At 58.8% G+C, this 19,657-nt stretch overlaps 2 protein-coding genes and 1 pseudogene across 2 annotated transcripts; 1 reads left to right on the top strand and 2 right to left on the bottom strand.

Moving 5' to 3' along the window:
* Nucleotides 1-175: 175 nt before the first annotated feature.
* Nucleotides 176-3,100, bottom strand: LOC113490992 (serine/threonine-protein kinase pim-1-like). Its single transcript, XM_026867610.1, is given in 6 exon segments — nucleotides 176-211; nucleotides 213-334; nucleotides 654-830; nucleotides 1,406-1,775; nucleotides 2,252-2,302; nucleotides 2,384-3,100. Coding segments are annotated over 6 exon segments (1,473 nt in total).
* Nucleotides 3,101-4,313: 1,213 nt separating this feature from the next.
* Nucleotides 4,314-7,438, bottom strand: LOC113490991 (annotated as a pseudogene).
* Nucleotides 7,439-13,538: 6,100 nt separating this feature from the next.
* Nucleotides 13,539-19,223, top strand: CCDC183 (coiled-coil domain containing 183). Its single transcript, XM_026867609.1, has 13 exons — nucleotides 13,539-14,043; nucleotides 14,149-14,267; nucleotides 15,051-15,407; nucleotides 15,537-15,641; nucleotides 15,835-15,957; nucleotides 16,297-16,410; nucleotides 16,552-16,612; nucleotides 16,695-16,795; nucleotides 17,055-17,215; nucleotides 17,571-17,760; nucleotides 17,904-18,029; nucleotides 18,281-18,496; nucleotides 18,792-19,223. The coding sequence occupies exons 1-13, from the start codon at nucleotides 13,758-13,760 to the stop codon at nucleotides 19,221-19,223; spliced, it is 2,391 nt and encodes a 796-aa protein (XP_026723410.1). The 5' UTR covers nucleotides 13,539-13,757.
* The last annotated feature ends 434 nt before the right edge of the window (nucleotides 19,224-19,657 follow it).

Below are 19,657 nucleotides of genomic sequence, written 5' to 3'. Positions count from 1 at the left end.
CGGGTATCTGAAAACCACAGTATGTTTCTTCTCCTTATCTTCATTCCCATTCTCAGTCTGACACAGCGCTCCTCCGGGACTCGTCCAGCTGCTCGGGGGTACACAACGAGCTGGTCAGGGTCAAACAGTTCTCTCTGTGTCAGGCATTCCGCGGAGGCGCTGCCTCCCCCGACAGTTATGTGGCAGGGTCCCGGGCCAAAGCGTGCAGGTGGGGTGTCTGCCATCTCCCAGGGCTGGTGAATGCCTTGCAGCCAGGAGTGGTTGAAAATGTCCTCCAGGGATGGTCTGTCTGAAGGTTGCAAGGACAAGCACCACCTGATAAGATGCTGGCACTCTGGGGAGAGAAACCAGATACCGCCGGTCAGAGAAGGCTCCTGTCCACCTTCCCCCACCATCCGCAGTGCCCGGGCCATGCTGGGTGTGCTCAGAGCTACCCCCAAACCTCCCAGTCTAGGAGCTGTTTTGGAGGAGAGCAGGATGGCAGGACACGTGCCACCTCCCCCCGGTAGCCGCGGGAGATCACCCTCCTCACATGCCACCTCCCCCAGCTGAGCCCAGGACATCACCCTCCTCCACAGCCCTAAGAGCAGGGATGCTCCTGCGCCCAGGGCCATCTCCCAAACCCGCTGCCCGCCACGACGCCGGGTACCCACCAAGGGAGATCGGCTGGGGGAAGAAGAGCTGGCCCCTGACGATGTCCTCATCCTGCTCGAAGGGGACGTCCCCGCAGACCAAGTCATAGAGCAGGATGCCCAGGGACCAGACTGTTGCTGACCAGCCGTGGTAGTAGTGGAAGCGGACCCACTCCGGCGGTCTGTACACACGTGTTCCTGCAGGAGACAGGCAGAGCTCGTCAGGTGGATGTTGCCCACTCCCGGATCCTCACCCGAGCGTCCCTGAGGACACGGGGGCTGCACCGGTGGCGGAGGGGACAACGCACGGTGTGACCCACCACTCCCTCGCCAACATGGGACTCTTGGTTACAAACTCTGGGTTGTAAAGAAAGCCGCCGGTGCCAGAAGATGGCAGCACGGGCCCGGCTGTTACGTGCAAAAATAAATCTAAAAAGCCAAGGCAAACAAGGGGGGCGGAGCAGCCCAAGCCCTTCCACACCTGCAAACCAAACTGGCCAGTATAGGGGTTTTGCAGGCCCCCCCGCACCCCCACCCTCTGCTACCCCACAGGTGTTTGTTTTGTCAGGCTGGCTCCCCCAACCCCAGCCCCGGGCAGGGTGGGTGGCAGCGGCTGGGAGCCGGCTCCCCTTTCACAACATCCACCCCGCGCCAAAAAGCAACTTGGCAGCCGGATGAGTAATTAATTCCCCACCCCCCTCCAAAGGGGGAACCGGTGCCCGCTCAGGCTGGGCCGTGCAGTGCCGGGAGCAGCCCCCTGGGTGTGGGCTCACCCGCAAATTCGGTGTAGGCCGCGTCCTGGAGGAAGGTGCCACAGCCGAAGTCGATGAGCTTCAGCTCACCGGTGGCGAGGTCGATGATGATGTTTTCCGCCTTGATGTCCCGGTGCAGGACACCGCAGGCGTTGCAATGCCGCACAGCCTCCAGCACCTGCCGGAACAGCCCCCGTGCAACCTGCTCCGACAAGGATCCCCTCTCGAGCGTGAAATCGAAGAGATCCTGCACGAGCTCGGGACGCTCCATCACCAGGACGAAGCTGTCCGGCAGCTCGAACCAGTCGAGCAGGCGGCTGATGCCACGGAAGCTGGAGGAGCCCACGGCGTTCAGCAGCACGATCTCCATCGGTACTCGAGTGCCGCTGGGCTGCGGGGGGACGCGATGCCGTCAGAGGAATGGGGCAGGGGGCCATAGCCCCCGCCTGGGATGCTCCAGTGCCCCCGCCCAACCCCACTGGTGCCCGGGATCCCCCCTGCCAAGGGGGAGCTCTAGTGACCCCTGTCCAGCCCCCCCATTGCTCGGGAACCCCTGCCAAGGGGGTGCTCTGGTAACCCCCTACTTGACCCAACGGTGCATTCACCCACCACCCACCCCCAGGAATGTCCAATGCCCCTCTGCCCATCCCCACCGGTGCTTGGGGATCCCCCCTGCAAAGGGGCTGCTCCTGTGCCCCCCTCCCACCCTGCCCCGGTACTGCGCAGCCCCTCACCCGGGATGCTCCGTGTCCCCCAGTGACTCCCTGCCCGCTCCCACCGTGGTGTCCCGGTTTCCACCCTCTTGGGCCTCCCCTTATCCCCCAGCCCGTGATGCCCCGGTTTCTCCCAGCAGCCCCGGTCACTCACCAGCTCACCCCACGCTCTGACGCGTTCCCGAGACACATGTTTGATGGCCACCTGCAAGACAAGGGGAGTGGCGGGATGAGCCTCCTCCTCCTGCTCCTCCTCCCCCCACCCGCCGCCGTCCCCGCCACTTACCGGGGTGCCATCGGAGAGGCGGGTGCCCGAGTACACGGAGCCGTAGCCGCCGCTTCCCAGTAGCTGCCCCTCCCGGTACAGCTCCTCCAGCCGCCCCTTCTCCTTCCCTGTGGGCCAGACCGGGCCGTCACCGCTCTGCCCCGGCCGCCCAACCTCCCCCCAGCTCAACTGGCCCGTCCCGCTCTGACCTGGCACTGCTGTGGCTGTGCGTCGGTCCCCGCCACTCCCGGAACGGAGATGGGCCGCCGAGGTGATCTCCGGCACCGACACCACAGCCCCCTCGCTCCATTCCGGGGCCAGGCTTGGCAGCTCCCAACCCGGACAGGGCACCGTGGGCTCGGTGCTGGCGCTCAGGCTGCCGAGCGGCTCCAGGCGGGCGGGGGAGCCCGGGGAGAAGGAGACGGACACGGGGGAGGCAGGGACGGAGGGGGCGGCCTCGACGCAATGGCTCCCTGCCAGCCCTGGGGGAAGCTGGGGCCGGGCCAGGGCCGGGCAGAACTGGGTGGCGGTGCCGCCGCGCCGGGACATCCAGCGGCGCCAACGCCAACAGGGGCGGTGGATCCTGGTGCGGCGGGAAGGGGAAGGGTCCGGAGGCGCAGGGGGGTGTTTGGGGGCAAGAAACTCCAGGACAGCCGGACAGCTGCTGATGCAGCCCATTGCTCGTCCGCTGCGTGACTGCCCAGCCACGGACACACTGCCCAGGGAGCCCCGGCACATTCTGCGGTTGCCACGGCACGTTCTGTGGTTGCCACGGCCCTTTTGCCCAGGGAGCCCCGGCACGTTCCGAGGTTGCCACGGCTCACAGGATGCAAACGGGGCGGGGCAGGGGCACAGGGATGGGGTGCATTCCGGCCCGGCCCTGCCACCAGCACCGCCCAGCTGGCAGCCACGGAGCTCCTCTTCCTTCCGCACCTGCACCAAAGCCTCATGGTTTATTGCCTTGCTGTTCCCTTCCTTGTGCTTTCCCTGCCATCTCACAACTTCCCGGAGGCGCCCGTACCCCGTCCCGCCCCACCGTTACTTCATCACTGGCAAACCGCTGCCGGAACTCTTCCCTCTTCTAGTAAAAGTCACAACTCCAGCTGGGGACTCTTGACTAATAACCCTTTAAATTTTTTTTCCCTCCACACTGCCTGGAGTCACACGCGGGGTACAAAGAGAAGGTGCGATGCCCACCCGGAGCGTGCACACACCCGCACTGCAAGAGACACGCTGGAACACAGAGCGCAAGGCGCAGTGTTCACACACACCCCGAGTGCGCGCGCACACACACACACACACACAAACGCTGCAGCACGCGGAATGCACCCTCCCACCACCCCGCACGCACCCACCCCACGTTCACCCACCCCTGCGCCCACCTGCGAGCTCCCAGCGAGCGCCCAGCGATGCGCGCGCTCGCAGAACGCCCCTCCCACGGGGACACACGCAAACTGTGCCCTCCTCTCCCTGCTGCAGCTTTTCCAGCTCTTTCTGGGGCTTCCTCCCCCGGCTTCTTAAATACCTTCTGACAGCGGCGCTGCCACCAGCGCTGACGGGCTCAGCCTTGGCCAGCAGCGGGGCCGCCTTGGGGCCGGGGAAGCTTCCAGCAGGTTTTCACAGGAGCCGCCCCTGCAGCCCATCACCCTCCCCCCCCCAACCCGACCCAGACCCAAACTGCATTTCCCCTATCGCCCCGCAGTTAAGGGATGCTGCTGCTGAAAAGAGAGGGTTCTTTGAATACAGAATATTGAATAGGTTATAGAAAAACATCTCAAGAAGCAAACGTGCTGAATTTATAAACTACTTCTTCTCTAAGCAGAACATATCTCCTGTCCATGGAAAATAACTAACTAGCTAACTAAATGGTAAACATATAGACATAATTCACTATTCTTCCTTTAAAAGTAAAAAAAAATCAATAGTGTTCCATTTCTTCTCTATAGGAAACTCATGCACCAGAGGCTGCTGATGTGTCCTTTAAAGACACAGCAAGCACTTCTTGTGGTGGTATTTTTTTCTCCCCCAAGTGTTTCTGTAAATCGTCTGACAATGAAGCTGGTCAAAGTCAATGCAGATTTCTCTGCCTCTGGAAAATCTTGTCCCTTGGGAGTGCCAGCAGCATGGGGGGAGCGTCCTCCTGAAGTCTGTGTGGGCTCTGAAGGGTGTCTGGCCCTCGGACGAGAGATGCCAGACTGCTCCAGTCGCTTCCATCCGCTGGCAAAGAGGCACCGCTGGGCTCAAACAACTGCCCGATGTTGACAGAGTGGGAGAGGTCATCTTCTGCCTCTTCACCCCAGGGATGCTGCAGCAGGGATGTGGCCATCAAGGTTTCAAACTCGAGGGGGTTCTGCTTGGATTCGGTGAGGACCTGCTCCTGCCCCTGGGCACAGCCCACGGGCTGCCCCTCTCCTCTCTAGCCCAGGTCGTGGGGTTCTTCGGAGGCGTGAGCTCCAGATCCTCAAAAAGGGAGAATTCCCCATGGCGGCTGGTGTTAAAGGTGCCTTCCCAGGCCAAGCCCCCTGCTAGTGACCCCAGCTCAGGCTGCTCACCCTGGCTCGGCAAGGCAGAGCTGGAAAGCCGAGGCGCCTTCGCCACTTGCTGGAGCGAGGGCTGCTTGTGCTTGTGCCCTGCTGGGTCAGAGTCCAGGTCGCCGGTGACTTCTTCAAACCCTGCCAGCAGCTGCTGTGACTCCACACTGACAGTGAGGATGTTCTTGGAGGCGGGAGCTGAAGCAGCTGGGCTGGCGACGCACTGTGCTTCTGGACGGGCTTTCGGTGAACGCCGGGTGGAGCTGCACTGGGGCCCTTCTCTGCTTCTTGGAGGCACCACTCCGGAGCCGGTCGGCGTACTGGGGGTCCAGCTTCCAAAGCCCACCTTTCCCTGGCTCATCCATCTCCCGAGGCACCCTGATGAAGCGCTTGTTCAAGGACAGGTTGTGCCGGATGGAATTCTAGGCCCAACAGAGGAAAAAACCCAAGGCTGAATGCTTGTCTGCTGCTGCAGCCTCTACCTTGTGCAGAGCCTGGTGGAAAAGGCCATTTTCCGCAAGGACCTTTGGGAAAAGAAAGCAGAAACAGCAACGTCGAGGCATCCCAGGCTACCCGCCCAGCAGAAACTCCCCTGCCCTGAGTCACTGGCAGTTTTCTTGCCTCTTGTCTGCTGCAGCCAGAGGTGGCAGAGCCAAGGGGGTCCAGCAAGGACTTGGCAACCAAGAGGAACTTTGGGGCAACTGTCCTGGGCTGTAACTTGTCACCAGGGGGCCCTGGATCACACAGAGCACTGGCAGGACCCAGCCAGACTTGCTCCAGGCGTGGAGCTAAGCTGGAGCAGGGCAGCTCCTCCTTTGTGGCTGAGGAAGGAGAGGAGGGTCTTTACCCTGCTGTGGCCAGGACCCCGTTACAGGTGGCAACACACGGCAGCACCACGGCAGATGGCACCATCAGCAGGAGCACAGGTAGCCCTGCAAACAATCCAGGCTGTGATAACGCCAGATTTAAGATTTAACAAAGTTTTACAAGGGTCAGAGACTTGCAAGGTGAATTCTCTGCTCCCCATCCGCCCTCCCCATGCCGAACTTCATTCAGCCTGGGCTGCCCTCCCTTATTACCCGGTGGGAGAACGTATTTATCACTCCTGCCTGCAAGAATCCTGTGAACCCCGTTGCATCCCTGCAGAGAGGGACTGAAAACCTCTTGTGTTTTGGAATACACTCCAGCTGACATCGAGTGAGTGGGGGCTGCGCTGTGAACGTGCAAACTGATGTGTAAAATCACCCCCGGGGGAAGTATTTTGCACCTCGCCAGATACACGGAGCTCCTGAGAAGTGTTTCGCTCAGCCTGGGCTGTCTCGTGCAAGCATTTGGAAAGACTTCATGTGCAGAGCGAATGAGCCTTTGCTGGGATGACTGTCCCCTGAGAACAGGCTCTCAGCGGGCTGCGGCACAGTTCGGACAAGGGGTCTGCAGCATCGAAAACTGTCCCATAAGGTACCTGACAGCCCCTCAGGCACGGCAGAAAATCAGCATCAGGAAGGGTAGTGCGCACTGTCAGATGTGGACAGAAATTTTGAGATTTCTCTGGATGTTAACCAGTTGTAAGATAGCTACAGAAATCTCTTTTCTTCCTCATGGCCAAGGTAAGTGCCTCACCGGCACTGGCACTGGTGGCTCCTTGTGCACTGCTGGTTCATTACAGCACAGGATCAGCCCCTGAATCTCTTGGCTAAGTTACCTTTTAAAGCCAGTATTAGACTGGATTAGTGCCATACTGCCTGCAGCTTGCTAACAATTTTTTTGGTTTGGAAGCAACTCGGTCGTTATGCTAAGTAGTTCAGCAGTGTAAATTTGGTAGATTAGCACAGTTTAGGAAGAACATGAAAGTAGCAAAAAACATTTCCTTACGCAGCCATTTGCTCCTTTCTAGGCAGTTGAAGATGCATGTGTACCAGTTGTCAAGTTTGAGTTTGATGGCGTTGAGGGAAGAGTTTTGCTTTTTCTCTTCCTTTGGAACAGGACAACTTCTCCAGGGAGCTGTGACCAGGCTGTTTTACAAGGTTATGGGCACCTTAGAGTGTATTTAGGAAACTGTAATGAAAAAGCCTGACCAAGCCTGTCCCAGGAGAAGATGCTGCAGTAAAATGGGAGCTGATAGGAAAATAAGCCCCCAGGAAGCCTGGCAGGTGGGGGGACATCAGGGACAGCCTCTCCGCCCTGTGCTTAGAGTGCGGGAGCCTGCTGGGACGGCACTTATCTCCCAGGGACAGTGCAGAGTGGGAGCAGAGGCAGGGTCCTTGCTGACTCCTCCCAGCTCTGACAAGCTGGCTTTCTGCAGAGGGATGGGTATGGGGTAGTTCACTGTGTGAATCATGTCAGAGACTAAATGCTTTGCTGCAAAAGAAAAATGAAGTGGTCATGAGGCAAACAGTCTGGGAAATGGCAAGTAAAAGTACTCATGTGGCTCCTGCCTGGGTTTGCCAGCTGCAGGAATCCTTGTATCTTGACTTTCTCTTACACGGTGAATGGAGACCTGCGTGCTGTAGTACCTGAGCAAGTCACTGCTTGGTGCCACTCTCATGAAGGCTCTGGTTCCGTGACCTTCTTGTGGCCTTTGTCGGGTGCAGACATGCACAGAATCACTTTCTTGCCTCAGACTGTGCTATGAACCAGATGCTTCAGGATCCAAAGGGCTTACAGCACAGAGGAAATGCTCTCTCCTTTGCTGGAGTCCAGCTGAGGTGATTGCACTTAGGTCTTAATTCTGTGATTAATTTTAAGTTCCCTTTTAATGGAAATTCTAAGTGTAGAGTAATCTTTTTTTCAACTTAAATAGCCCTTTCTTTCCCTAGCTTAAAAAGAAAGGGGGTTTTGTGAAGGAAGGGTTTTGTGAAGAAATATGGATCTTGTAGCAAATTTCTTGAGTATTTTGGCAAATAATTCTCATATTTCCCTTGGAATTCCCATCGCTGTTAAGGACCAACATTTTTGGCTTCATTGCACTGCAGTAACAACTGACTGTGAGGCTGAAGTGTCCTGAGTATTCTATAGATTGTGAAGTGGGTGCTGCAAATTTGAAGGAATATCCTTGGGTATGGAAAGACTGCAGGCGAACTCCAGTGTATCTGCTCTACGACAGGGCATTTGCTCCAGCCTGCTGGGATTTCTTGGTGAGGTTTCCTGGGCAATGCTGGTAGCAAGCGCATGTCCGCTCTATCTAAATGCTTTGGCTTCTGACCTTCTGAACAAGTTATTCTTTTTTTTTTTTTTTTTTTTTTTTCCAAAATGATGAGAGCTATTGTTAATTTTAATTTGCAGAAAGAAGTAGTAACACTCCTAGAGGTAGTTTTAATATAAGATTTATGTCAACAACATTCAGTCGACCCTGAATTACATGGCAGGTTCAGATGGACAGTTACTGGCTTTTCTTGTGTAGGGAACGGCCAAATCCTGCCCTGCTGCCACAACCCAAAGACAGCAATCTTAACTGACCGCTGTAGGACCCTAGGGTGTGTAAACATTGAATTCAGAAGGCCTTAAACTTTCTTCTCACCTAAACTGATGCTCAGCACAATTGTTTTAACATCCCAGGTGAACCCCTCAGACCGGTACCGTGTAGTGGGGATCCTCGCCCCAGGCTCTCCACAGCAGGACTCTGCACACACGGGATCTGCATCAACGGCAGCGGTAACGGGAGAGGAGATCCAACATGGTCAAGTCCTTCCCGTGCTTGTGAACTGGTTAAAAAGTATAATTCTTGCTATATGAAACCATGTTATCTGAGTTGGTACCTGAGCACAACTCACAAGCGAAACGATCCTGCCAGCAGAGCACATTTTGCCACCAAAATACTTGATCAGCAACAGTTTACTCCTTCAAGCAACAGGACATCAGAGCAATTAAAAAGTGAAGAGGGAACACGTATCTTGAAGGACAGTGCCTGCAGAGGCAGTTAATTTGAAGGAAGAAGAGATTGGAAGAGCTCTCCAGGCCCATCAAACGGTTACTGCGCTCCACAGTAAGCAATAAGGGGTTGGCTGCTTGCTCTCTCCTTTATTTCCCTTGGCAGGCTGTTGCAGAACCCAAACCTTGGAAGCATTAAGCACTTTTCTTCCAGTTTGCAGTTGAAGTTACTCCGGGCCAGGCAGTACGCATTTTTTCAGGTGCCCACACCTTCAGTCTTAGTAACTGTTCACCCTAAGCGTTATTTCCCTCTTGTGCATTCACAGGAGTCACCCCACTCCTCTCCCACTTGCTTTCCTGGCCCGAGCACATCCCGCACTCCTGATGTCTAGGCCAACTAGGGCACAGCGATCACAAAATAATAGAGTTCTCTATTCTTAGAGAGGTCAGGAGAGAGCTAAGCAGGACTGACATCCTGGACTTCAGAAGGGCGGACTTTGTCTTGTTTAGGCACCTACTTGAAAGGATCCCCTGGGAGTCTGTCCTGAAGGGTACAGGGGCCCAGGAGGGCTGGGCGCTCTGTAAGAAGGAAGTGTTAATGGCTCAGGAGCGGGTGGTCCCCAGGTGCTCTAAGAGAAGCCGACGCCAGAGAAGACCACCCTGGCTGAACAGGGAGCTTTGGCTGCAACTCAGGGAGAAAAGGAGAGTTTACAGCCTTTGGAAGAAGGGGCTAGCCACACACAGTGAGTACAGAGAGGCTGTGAGGCTGGGCAGGGTGGAAATCAGACGGGCTAAAGCCCAACTGGAAATTAATCTGGCCTGTGCAATCAAGGATAACAAGAAAAGTTTCTGTAAGTATGTCAGTAGCAGAAGAAAGTCCAGGGAGAGTCTCCATCCCCCGCTAGATGCAGGAGGAAATTTGGTAACAAGTGACAAGGAGAATGCTGAGGTGCTTAATGCCTTCTTTGCCTCAGTCTGTAATAACAAGGTTAGTTGTATTGATGAAATCCAGCCTCCACAGCCAGAATACAGAGACTGGGAGAACGACCCCCCTGCAATCCAGGAGACAGTCAGTGACCTGCTGCATCACACAGACACACACAAGTCTGTGGGACGGGACGGGATACACCCGAGGGTGCTGAAGGAGCTGGCTGGGTGCTCGCCAGGCCACTTTCCGTCATTTCCCAGCAGTCCTGGCTGAGCGGGGAGGTCCCGACTGATTGGAAATTGGCCAGTGTGACGCCCATCTATAAGAAGGGTCGGAAGGATGATCCGGGAAATTACAGGCCTGTCAGCTTGGCTTCAGTGCCCAGGAAGGTGATGGAGCAGCTCATCCTAAACGCCATCCCCACATGAGGGACAACCAGATGCTCAGGCCCAGTCAGCATGGGGTTATGAAAGGCAGGTCCTGCTGACAAACCTGATCTCCTTCTATGACAGAGCGACCTGATTATTGGATGAGGGAAAGGCTGTGGATGTAATGTACCTGGACTTTAGCGAGGCTTTTGACACCATTTCCCACAGCATTCTCCTGGCAAAAATGACTGCTCGAGGTTTGGACAATCGCACACTTCGCTGGGTCAAAAACTGTCTGGACGACCGGGCCCAGAGAGTTGTGGTAAACGCAGTTAAATCCAGCTGGCGGCCGGTCACGAGTGGTGGCCCCCGGGCTGGGTGCTGGGGCCGCTCCTGTTTGACATCTTTATTGATGATCTGGACGAGGAGGTCGAGTGCCCCCTCAGTCAGTTTGCAGACAACCCCCAGTTGGGCAGGAGTGTTGGTCTGCTCGAGGGCAGGGAGGCTGCAGAGAGACCTGGCCAGGTTGGAGCCATGGGCTGAGGCCAACTGCATGAGCTTCACTAAGGGCAAATGCTGGGGGCTGCCCTTGGGCCACAACAACCCCCAGCAGCGCTACAGGCCTGGGGAGGAGTGGCTGGAGAGCTGCCGGTCAGAGAGGGACTGGGGGGATTGATTGACAGCCGGCTGAACAGGAGCCAGCAGTGTGCCCAGGTGGCCAAGAAGGCCAATGGCATCCTGGCTTGTGTCAGGATTAGTGTGGCCAGCAGGGACAGGGAAGGGATCTTGCCCCTGTACTTGGCGCTGGTGAGGCCGCCCCTTGATTTCTGTGTTCAGTTTTGGGCCCCTCACTAAAAAAAGGACACAGAGTTACTCGAACATGTCCAGAGAAGGGCTACAAAGCTGGTGCAGGGTCTGGAACACATGTCCTATGGGGAGCGGCTGAGGGAACTGGGATTGTTTAGTCTGGAGAAGAGGAGGCTGAGGGGAGACCTTATCACCCTCCAGAGCTACCTGAAAGAACCTGCAGAGAGCTGGGTTTGAGCCTCTTTAGCCTAATAGAAGGCGACAGGGCAAGAGGGAATGGCCTCAAGTTGCGCCAGGGAAAGTTCAGACTGGATATTAGGAAGCATTTCTTTCCAGAAGGGGTTGCTGGGCGTTGGAATGGGCTGCCCAGGGAGGTGGAGGAGTCCCCATCCCTGGAGGTGTTCAAGAGCAGGGTCGATTTGGAGCTTAAGGATGTGCTGTAGGTGGGAACTGTGCTAGGCGAACAGTTGGACTAGGTGATCTCCAGGGTCCTTTCCAACCTAGATGATTCTGTGATTCTGTGCTGTCTTGGAGTAATTCCTACCAGCACAGGCAAGTGCTTTGGGTTTCAGGATCTGAATCTCCACATCGAAGCTATGATGGCAAGTTTGATGAAGACTTGTGCATTTCAGGGTTATGTCACAGACGTTTCCTCATACACGAGATACCTGCATTTGAAATGTGCCTGACAGTTCTCCGCAGGGATTTGGCGGGTGTCAGTGTAACTCCTCTGCATGTGGGAGATGGAATAGCAGGTTCTGCCTTGTGCAGTACAGTGGGTTTGAAAGGATGTAGGGTCCAGCTGTGACCTCTTTTGCAGGCACGTGTCGCCGCTTGTGGGAATCACTAGCAGATGAGCCAGATGTGCAGTCCAGGTAGTCCTAATTCTTTGTTGTCCTGCCTTTATGGGATGGCAGAGGGAGGCTGTGGAGGTGAGTGTGTCTGACAAATGTTTGCTCCCATCTCTGCAGGGGATCTTAATGTCATTTACATCCATCTCCTGTTGCCTGACTTGATGGAAATCAAGGCCGAGTTTTGTTCTGCAGCTTTTTTCCCATGCGCTTCCGCTTCCTTGCGCTTTACAAAGTCTTGTCCAAGGGCCTGAGACAGGTGCTGGGTTCTTGCCCTCATATGGATCAGGCAGATGGATTCGGGAGTTCAAGGAATGCCAGACAGGACTGGTCGTTCCGCACGCGGCTGGCAGTGAGCCTGCCCACACGCAGCCTCCACTCAAACCTCCCCATTTGCTGTGGCTGCCCATGCTCAGTGTGGTCTGTCAGTGGCTCTCCAGTGCAGAAGCATCCACCCTCGCCTCGGTCGGTGTGCTGTGCCCGGGGGTGAGGGGCAGCACTGGTTATGGACCGTGGGAGCTGCTTTTTCTGTCCTGTTAGGAGAAGAGCCACAACTTTGCTTTCTTTGCTGACACTTGGGCTGCCAAAGCAGGCAAAGTAGCGACCTTTTGTTGTTCGTGTCAGAGCTGATATTCTGAATTCCCTCTTCTGCTGTTGGTTGCAAAGGCCTGGCACGAGGTGGGGGTGGCGTTTTGCTGGGTGCTGTGGAGATGCAGACGAGATGGAGCCTCTCTAAAAGCTTTCTCAGCGCAAGAGCGTGGCGTAAGAGGATGGAAAGGGCATTATCTCAGCTCTGCAGAAGGAACCGGACGCTGTAACATGGCATTAAACTGGTTTTGTGTATCACAGAGTACTCACACCTGCGCCAAACCACGCTGGGGGTTTTTCTTGTAACACCACGGTTAAGCTTTGGCAAGAGGAAATGATGTTCCTTTTGCCACCGGCCTGGCTGGAGCCTCAGTGGCAGCGGCTCATGGCAGGGCATCTGGGTGTGCATCTGTGCCCGCAGGTCTCCCCATGTGGGGGCTCATTCTGACCCGGGTCCCCGAGGCTGGGTCCCTGTGAGGGTCAGCACTACCGCAACAACAGTGGGCTGGTGGATTTTAGGAGGGGGGGTGTTACACATCATCTGCTGTAAACCAGCGTGCGGAAGAGACCCAGGTGTGAAGCACGAGGCTTTGCTGGAAGAGCAGCTTGTGTGGTTGTGGGTATGGAACTGTGCTTTGTGCCCCTTGGGAAGGTGAAGCTCTGAGTCATTTGTGACTTGTCTCTGGCCTGTAATTTTGGGAAGTGGGGCTTTGGATCTTGAGGGCCGTTCTGCAGGGCTCTTGGGTATCTGTCGGTCTGTTTCCCTGCGGGACTGGTTTACATTATCTTATGGTCACCGCAGAGTGATTATGGTAGAAACCAGGCACTTTCCTTCTGAATTTAAGAATGTATTCTTATGAAAATCTCGTGGCCTATATAGGTCTAATAGTTCTGAAGAGCTGGTTGATGTCTATCACTGAATGGGCTACGGACCAAAACTGTTACTTTGGGTGCTTGGAAGACGTGTGTGTAGCTCCCACCCTGTCAGAAGGCAGGTGGGGAAGGGGCAGACAGGCCCTTTCCCACGCAGCTCTGCAGTTAGCACTGACTTCTGCTGGCGATGAGCTTGCACCTCCTCTTTGGCAAAACGGTCTTCCTGGGAAGACCAACCCGGGGGGGAGTTGTTCCCTTGGTTTCTGTGGCCAGCACCTGGAGCACAACAGGGCGAAGATCTCGAGTTACAGAAACTACGCTGGTTTGCTCTTGCCCGCTCCCACCGGAGCGTAACTCCCTGCACCAGCGTTTCCTGAGCGATGAACTGACATTTCCAAAGGTGCGTATCTAGGGAGACGCCTCTGGGCATCTGAGACAAGCTGGCAGCTCGCAGGAGAGCACCGGTGCTGTGTTTGGGTACGGGTGTGCAGCTGTTTTCCCTGAAATGCCCCTCGCCCTGTTTCTGGCGGGGCTTGGGGGGCTCCCCCGGCTGGGCGGGTTGCAGGTGCCGTAGCCACGGGGATGGGAAGGAGAGCGGGGATCTCCCCTGCCCACCCTGCCATCGCCTGCTCGGTAACCGATTATGACCTCACCTGTTCCGTGCCCCGGCAACAGTTTCCGGGTGCGGGGAGCTGGGCTCCACCCGTGGCCACAGCCCGGGCTGTCTCCAGTGCGCGAGGAGCTGCGATGGATGCCACACGCGCGGCGGGGCCGAAGGGCCGAGGCAGGAGCACCAGCTCCGTGCCGGGCCGGAAGGCAAAGCTCAGCCAGCACGCCCAGGAGCTGCGCACCATCATCGCCTTGCAAGGTGCTGCCCCTTGGGCTGCGCGGGGACGGGACGGGGCGGCCGGCGGGCTGCCCATCGTCCCCACATCGGTCTGCGTGGTACCAACTGCACTTTTGTGTCCTGCAGAGGAAGATAGGGAGTCTTTCACGTGGTCCTGCGGGGAAGAGGTCCGACAGAAGAGAGAGCGGCTGCCCCCCCTGTGTGAGACGGTGCGGGACGCCCGTGCCGCGAGCGATGCCCAGAAGGTACCGGCAGGTCCCGTCTGCTGTGCCCCTGCCTGTGCTGGCCCTGCAGAGACAGCTCCCCCCTTGCCCCTCATCCGGCTTCCTCTGGATGTGACCGTCCCCAGGCGGGGGGGATGTTCTCTTTGCCCCTCTCCTGCCCCCAGTGCCCAAGCTCACCACCTCCCAGGTCTGCGGAGCGCAGGAGCCCTCAGGCGTGGCTATGCCAGGGAGAGGCTTGAGGCCATGGCAGGCTCCGGCGGGGCAGGGGCTGCTCGCTGGGGGCCAGGGCTCGAGGGGCGCTGGGAAGAACAGGGTGCGTGGCGGAGGGGCCGGGGACCGGCACAGAGACAGCCCCACGGGGCTGGTGCGGCGAGACACGGGCTGTTCCCTTGTGGTGCCGTGGGTCCCCTTCCACCGCTCAAGGGACCCCCTGGAGCTCCCCGAGCAGATCCTTGGCCCCAGCAGGGCTCCTGGCCGTCCCAGCCTGCGTGTCCCCAGGGCTGCCCGGGTTCCTGCAGGCTCCAGCTGCATCCCTGGAGAGAGAAGCTCTCTCTGCCCTTCCCTACCTGTCCCCGGGTTGTGACCTGGCTTTAAGGCCGTGGGGACAAGGGGTGCTGGCCCCACGTAGCTGCCTTTCCCTGGGGTCTCTTTCAGGGACAGAGCAGTGCCGCCGCTCTCTGCCAGCAGCCACATCTGGGGCACCGATCGATGGATTTTATTGGCGCCCAGCCCCGGGTCTGCGCTGTGCAGAGTCCCTAAGCCTGACCCAGTGCTGCCCTCAGTAGTTGCCCAGCTCTGCCTTAGCTCGACCAGCCCCCCAGATCAAAGGCCTCCCAGATCCCGTCCTGCCAAGGGAGCGACGATGTCCTGGAGCAACGTCCTGGCATCTGTAGCTCTACCTCAGTGCAGTTTTCCAGACAGGACCCTTGTCCTGCGAGAAGGTGCCCAGCGAGCCCTGCCTCTGGCCTGGCCAACGCTCCCATGTCCATGCAGGTGACCCAGGAGAAGCTCCGAGCTGAAATCCATGCGCGGGTGAACACCTGTAACTTGCTGCTGGACCAGGTGAGGCAGCGGAGTCAAGTCCGGGACGAGCTGCAGAGGCGACTGCAGCGCCTGCAGGCTGTGGAGAAGGAGGACAAGCAGCACCAGGCGCAGCTGCAGGTACCCAGGGCCCCTTCCTGGGGTGGCAGCACCCGTGGAGGGCCTTCATCCCAGCCCTGCACCCCTCCGGTGGGTTCCAGGCTCGGCACGTGGCGTCACCCCGTGTCCCCCCTCCTGTCTCTGCCCCAGGCCATTCGCCAGCTGGAGAACAGCATCGAGAAGATGCTCTTGAAAGTTCAGGCTGCACAGAAGGTGACAGCCCTGTACGTGGAGGTGCGGGATGCCCTGCGGAAGGTGAGCCCCTCCTCGCTGTGTGCCATTGTCCCACCCGCTCCCCCTGCCAAGGCAACGAGGTGTCCAAGGGGTTGCTCTGGTGTTACGCCCCCCCTGCATCCGCCAGGTCCTCCTGCTCCCTCCACCCCCTGTCCCAGTGTGGGGGACCCCTGGGGCTCAGTGGGGTGACGTGCTGTGCCTCTCTCTGTCCCAGGAGCTGGACCAGCTGCCTATGCACCTGGACCTCCTGTGTGGGACGGCGGAACGCTACCATAGGCAGCTGGAAGATGCAGAGCTCGTGGCTGCAGATGCCCGCAGAGATGCTGCTGTAACCAAGGTGAGATGGCCCGGGGCACCGTGGGGCCCTTTCCCACGCTCCAGAGCCCACCGACGGCACCACGCGCCCCGGCTGGGGAGTCTTCCTGCAACAGTGACTGAGCTGCGCTTGCCCACAGCACCCAGCTGCCTCCCTAGCTCCTCTTGGGTCCCGCTCTTTGGCCAGAGTGCCCTGGGGCTGGGGACAGCCTGCCCGAAGCGCCAGCCACGGTGAAGGCAGCGTGCTCAGCACGGGGAGGGCAGAGTCCTTTTTGACACTGGTCATCCCAGAAGCTCAGCTGGCTCCCAAAGGTCCATTCCGGCTTACGCAGCTAATTTTCCCTTCTCTGATACGCTGCAGGGCGATGTGAAGAAGTTAAAAGCCCAGTTGCGGGCAGACAGAGAGTTCAGGTGCCGCTCTAAGGCCGCGCTGGAGCGGCAGGTCAAGGAATCATTCATATGGCATCTGAGAGAGGTGAGCTTGGGGGGCCCAGCACAGGCAGGGCTGCGGGCAGGTGACAGGCACCAGTGCGGAGCCCCTCGTGGGTGGGGGCCTGCAGGGCCAGCTCCCCCAGGGTGCCAGCAGCTCGGGGGCTGACGCTGAACATCCTTGCAGCAAGCCAGGCAGAAGCTCGCCGTGGACTTGTTGAACATGCAGCTGCAGGACTCTATTGAGGGTGAGTGCCTGGCGGGGTGCGGGGCGGTGGGACGTGGGCACAGCTGCAGGCAGCATTCCCTGACGCTTCCCTCCCACGCCAGGAACCCAAGTGGAGGACACCGAGTCCCAGGAGGAGTACAAGGCCTGGGTCACCAAAAAGATGGAGGAGGCCAAGGCTGCGGTGCCGTGCTCCCACGTCTGGGTAAGTAAAACCCATCTCCGCTAAAACGCAGGGCTGAGCCGAGACCTCTCTGCCGGCCTTGTGTCCTGGCGGGGCGCTCTGCTCTGCTCTGCCCCGCAGCCCCCCAGACCCCTCCTGTGCAGGCAGGGATGGAGCTGCTTTTCTCCATGCCATGAACCTGCAGCAGTCCGTGGGGCAGAGACCTCCCCGAGGCCACGGCCCGGCTCCTGTACCCTCCAGGAGTGCCACGGGCTGAGTCCTCGTGCTCTCCTCTGGCCAGGACATGGCTGGCAGGTTCCTGGAACAGCAGAAGGCCTCGGCGGACCTGGAGCGGTATCTCCAGCAGTGCAAGGAGAAGCAGCAGGCGCTGAAGGAGACGCTGCACCAGCTGGAGCTGAAGCACAATGAGCTGAAGCTTCGCCAGCCCCCCAACACCTTCAGGTACTGCTGGCCTTGGGACAGTCGTGCCAGCTGGGCCATCACCCTTGGAGGAGGGACGTGGGCATCCTGGGTGTCCCAATAGGGCCCCCCTTCCGCCGTCCCACTGCAGCCCCCACCCCTCCTGCTCTGGGAGGTTTCCTGAGCCGAGTGCTCCCCCAGCGCTGGGCTTGGCAGAGCACCCAAAGCTCCAGCTGCGGGTGGCACCGGGAGGACCCTTGCTCCTTGCCTGGCGTGGGGAGGGGGACCAGCAGCGTGGGGTTGGGTTGCAGGCAACATCTCTGCTCTGCAGGCGGTGCCGGGGGTGAGACGAGCAGTTCTGGCAACAGATGTGGGGTGTCTCTGCACCCTGATGCAGTTGTGTGGATGTGAATGTGTCTGGCTGCAGGAAGCTGGAGGAGGAGCTGAGGAGGGAGCTGCAGCGGGAGGAGGCTCGGCGGGAGCAGATGCGAGCCCAGATGCTGAAGGAGGAGGATCTGCTGCTCCAGTTTGAGAACGCTGTCAACAACCTCGTCGTCCTGCTGCGTGGCATCACGGTGCCTGGCCAGGTACCCGAGCGGTGCGGGGGTGAGCACGGCTCCGGCCGGTGCTGGGGGTGCAGCGGCACAGCACAGTGATGTGTGGAGCGGCCACTGTCACCCCAAGAGACTCTTCTTCCCCACCAACGTAGTTGTTCTCTCTCCAATTGCAGGATGCTTCTGTCCAGGCCCGGGATGCGCAGGAGAAGCTCCAGCACTGTAGGCAGAAGCTGCAGTACCTGGTGCAGCGCACGGCCAGCCTGCCCCCCGACAGCCACAGCCTCAACGAGGACAATAAGGTGCGTGCTTGGGGCTCCATCCCTGCGGTGGTCTCTGGGGACCCGCACAGGGCTCTCCCAGGTGGCCCGTCCCAAGCTGTCCTCCTAGATGGGAGCATGGACGTGGCCCCAGGGAAGAGCTGTGGCGCAGCTCAGCCCCAAGGGGCACTGGGTGCTGCGGGGTGTCCCCCCATGGGGACATGGAGGTGGAGCACCCCTGGGTTTGAACACCCCCCTCCCCTTCAGCAGTTAACCCCGCGTGTCTTTCACAGGCTTTTGTCAAGGTGCGAAATCTCCTGGAGCAGTCGATGGCAGAGGATCCCCGGAACCCGAAGATTTCCTTGGAGGACACCGAGGGTAGGAGAGCACAGCGGGGACACGTCCCCCAGCGCCTGTCCCAGCCCCTGCCCACAGGCAGTTCTGAGCGTCCTCGCCTGTCTCCCACTGTCCCAGCAGACCCCGACCCAGGAGCTGCCTCCAGACCTTGGGTCTGACCTTGGCTGTCTCCGAGGCTTTGAGCATGGGGAGTGGTTTTAGGTGGGGATGTGGGAGAATGACGGCAACTGTTGGGGTGGTAAGCGCTGAGCCCCAGCAGAAACAAGGGGAGATGCTGTGGGGCAGGGAGGGGGCCCTCGTCTTCAAAATCCCCTGCCCTGGGTGTGAAGAACCAGTGCTTGGCTCTGCCTGTGGCCTCCTCTGATTGGAGGCTCTTGGAGCAGACAAGGAGTTTTTGCAGCTCACGGCCCTTTTTCCCAAAGCGGAGGTGAACCCACTGCCCCGCAGCTCCAGACCTTCGTGGGAAGCCCCAGCAGTGTTGGGGGGGGACCCCAGCGGTGGCATCCCCAGGCCCTGCACGTCACCCTGGGACGCTGGGCTGGGAGAGCCCGTCACAGTGCCTGTGCCCGAGGGCCTGGCACGGGGCTCTCTGGGATGCCACCAGCCCTACAAAACGGCCACATCACCCCAGGGACACAGGCACAGCAGAGGTGGCCCCGCAGACCCTCCCCAACCTGCTCCTCTCTGCTCTCTCCTCCAGACCCCCCTGCTTCTGACGATGAAGACGATGACCATGTCCTCTGCCGGGAGGACATCAAGAAGCAGGGGCTGCTCCTGATTGAAGCCAAAAAGAAACGGCTGGTCCATGCACTAATGCTCTGGGCGCCCCCGACCACCCCTTCGGCTCGGGATGCCCCCGACCACTCGCTTTCTCAATAAAGCAGTTATTCTTAGGCTGAATGCAGCAGGTCTTTGTCATTGTTCCCAAGCCCACAGCAGAGCTGGACCGGGAGCTCCTCAGTCACTCCTGACAGGCAGAAGCAGCGGCGTCAAGCCCCGAGGGGAGCTGAGCTGGGTTTGGAGGCAGCCCCCTCCCGCTGCCCCTCGCCCAGCTGCTCTCCCCGCAGAGGTGGGGCTGGGCTGGGCTGGGCTGAGCTTTCCCAGGCAGAGCGGAGTTGGGGGCAGGCTGGCTTTCTCCCCCCTGGTCCTTCCTGGGACCTCTGCCCCCCCCGACAGCTCTGGGAGCCCCGTGGGCTGGTGTCTGCCTGAGGCAGCTCTGGGTGTCACCGAAATCCGGGATAAAAATAACTTATCGACACCAATTTGAGGCAGATAAGCAGACACTTCTTTATTGACGGCTGGATGTGTAGGGG

Source organism: Athene cunicularia, unplaced genomic scaffold, assembly GCF_003259725.1.
Source record: "Athene cunicularia isolate RWA unplaced genomic scaffold, athCun1 SCF_94, whole genome shotgun sequence".
In the NCBI taxonomy this organism is placed as follows: Eukaryota; Metazoa; Chordata; class Aves; order Strigiformes; family Strigidae; genus Athene; species Athene cunicularia.
Note: the sequence above shows the minus strand (reverse complement) of the source record. Positions and strands in the feature narration are given on the sequence as shown.

Bases quoted from the DNA above. Each gene is read 5' to 3' on its own strand.
- CCDC183 (XM_026867609.1), top strand. From the start codon at position 13,758: ATGGGAAGGAGAGCGGGGATCTCCCCTGCCCACCCTGCCATCGCCTGC. The intron at 15,642-15,834 runs GTGAGCCCCTCC...TCTCTGTCCCAG, and splicing joins TGCGGGATGCCCTGCGGAAG to GAGCTGGACCAGCTGCCTAT. The intron at 18,497-18,791 runs GTCTGACCTTGG...ACTGCCCCGCAG, and splicing joins GAGCTGCCTCCAGACCTTGG to CTCCAGACCTTCGTGGGAAG.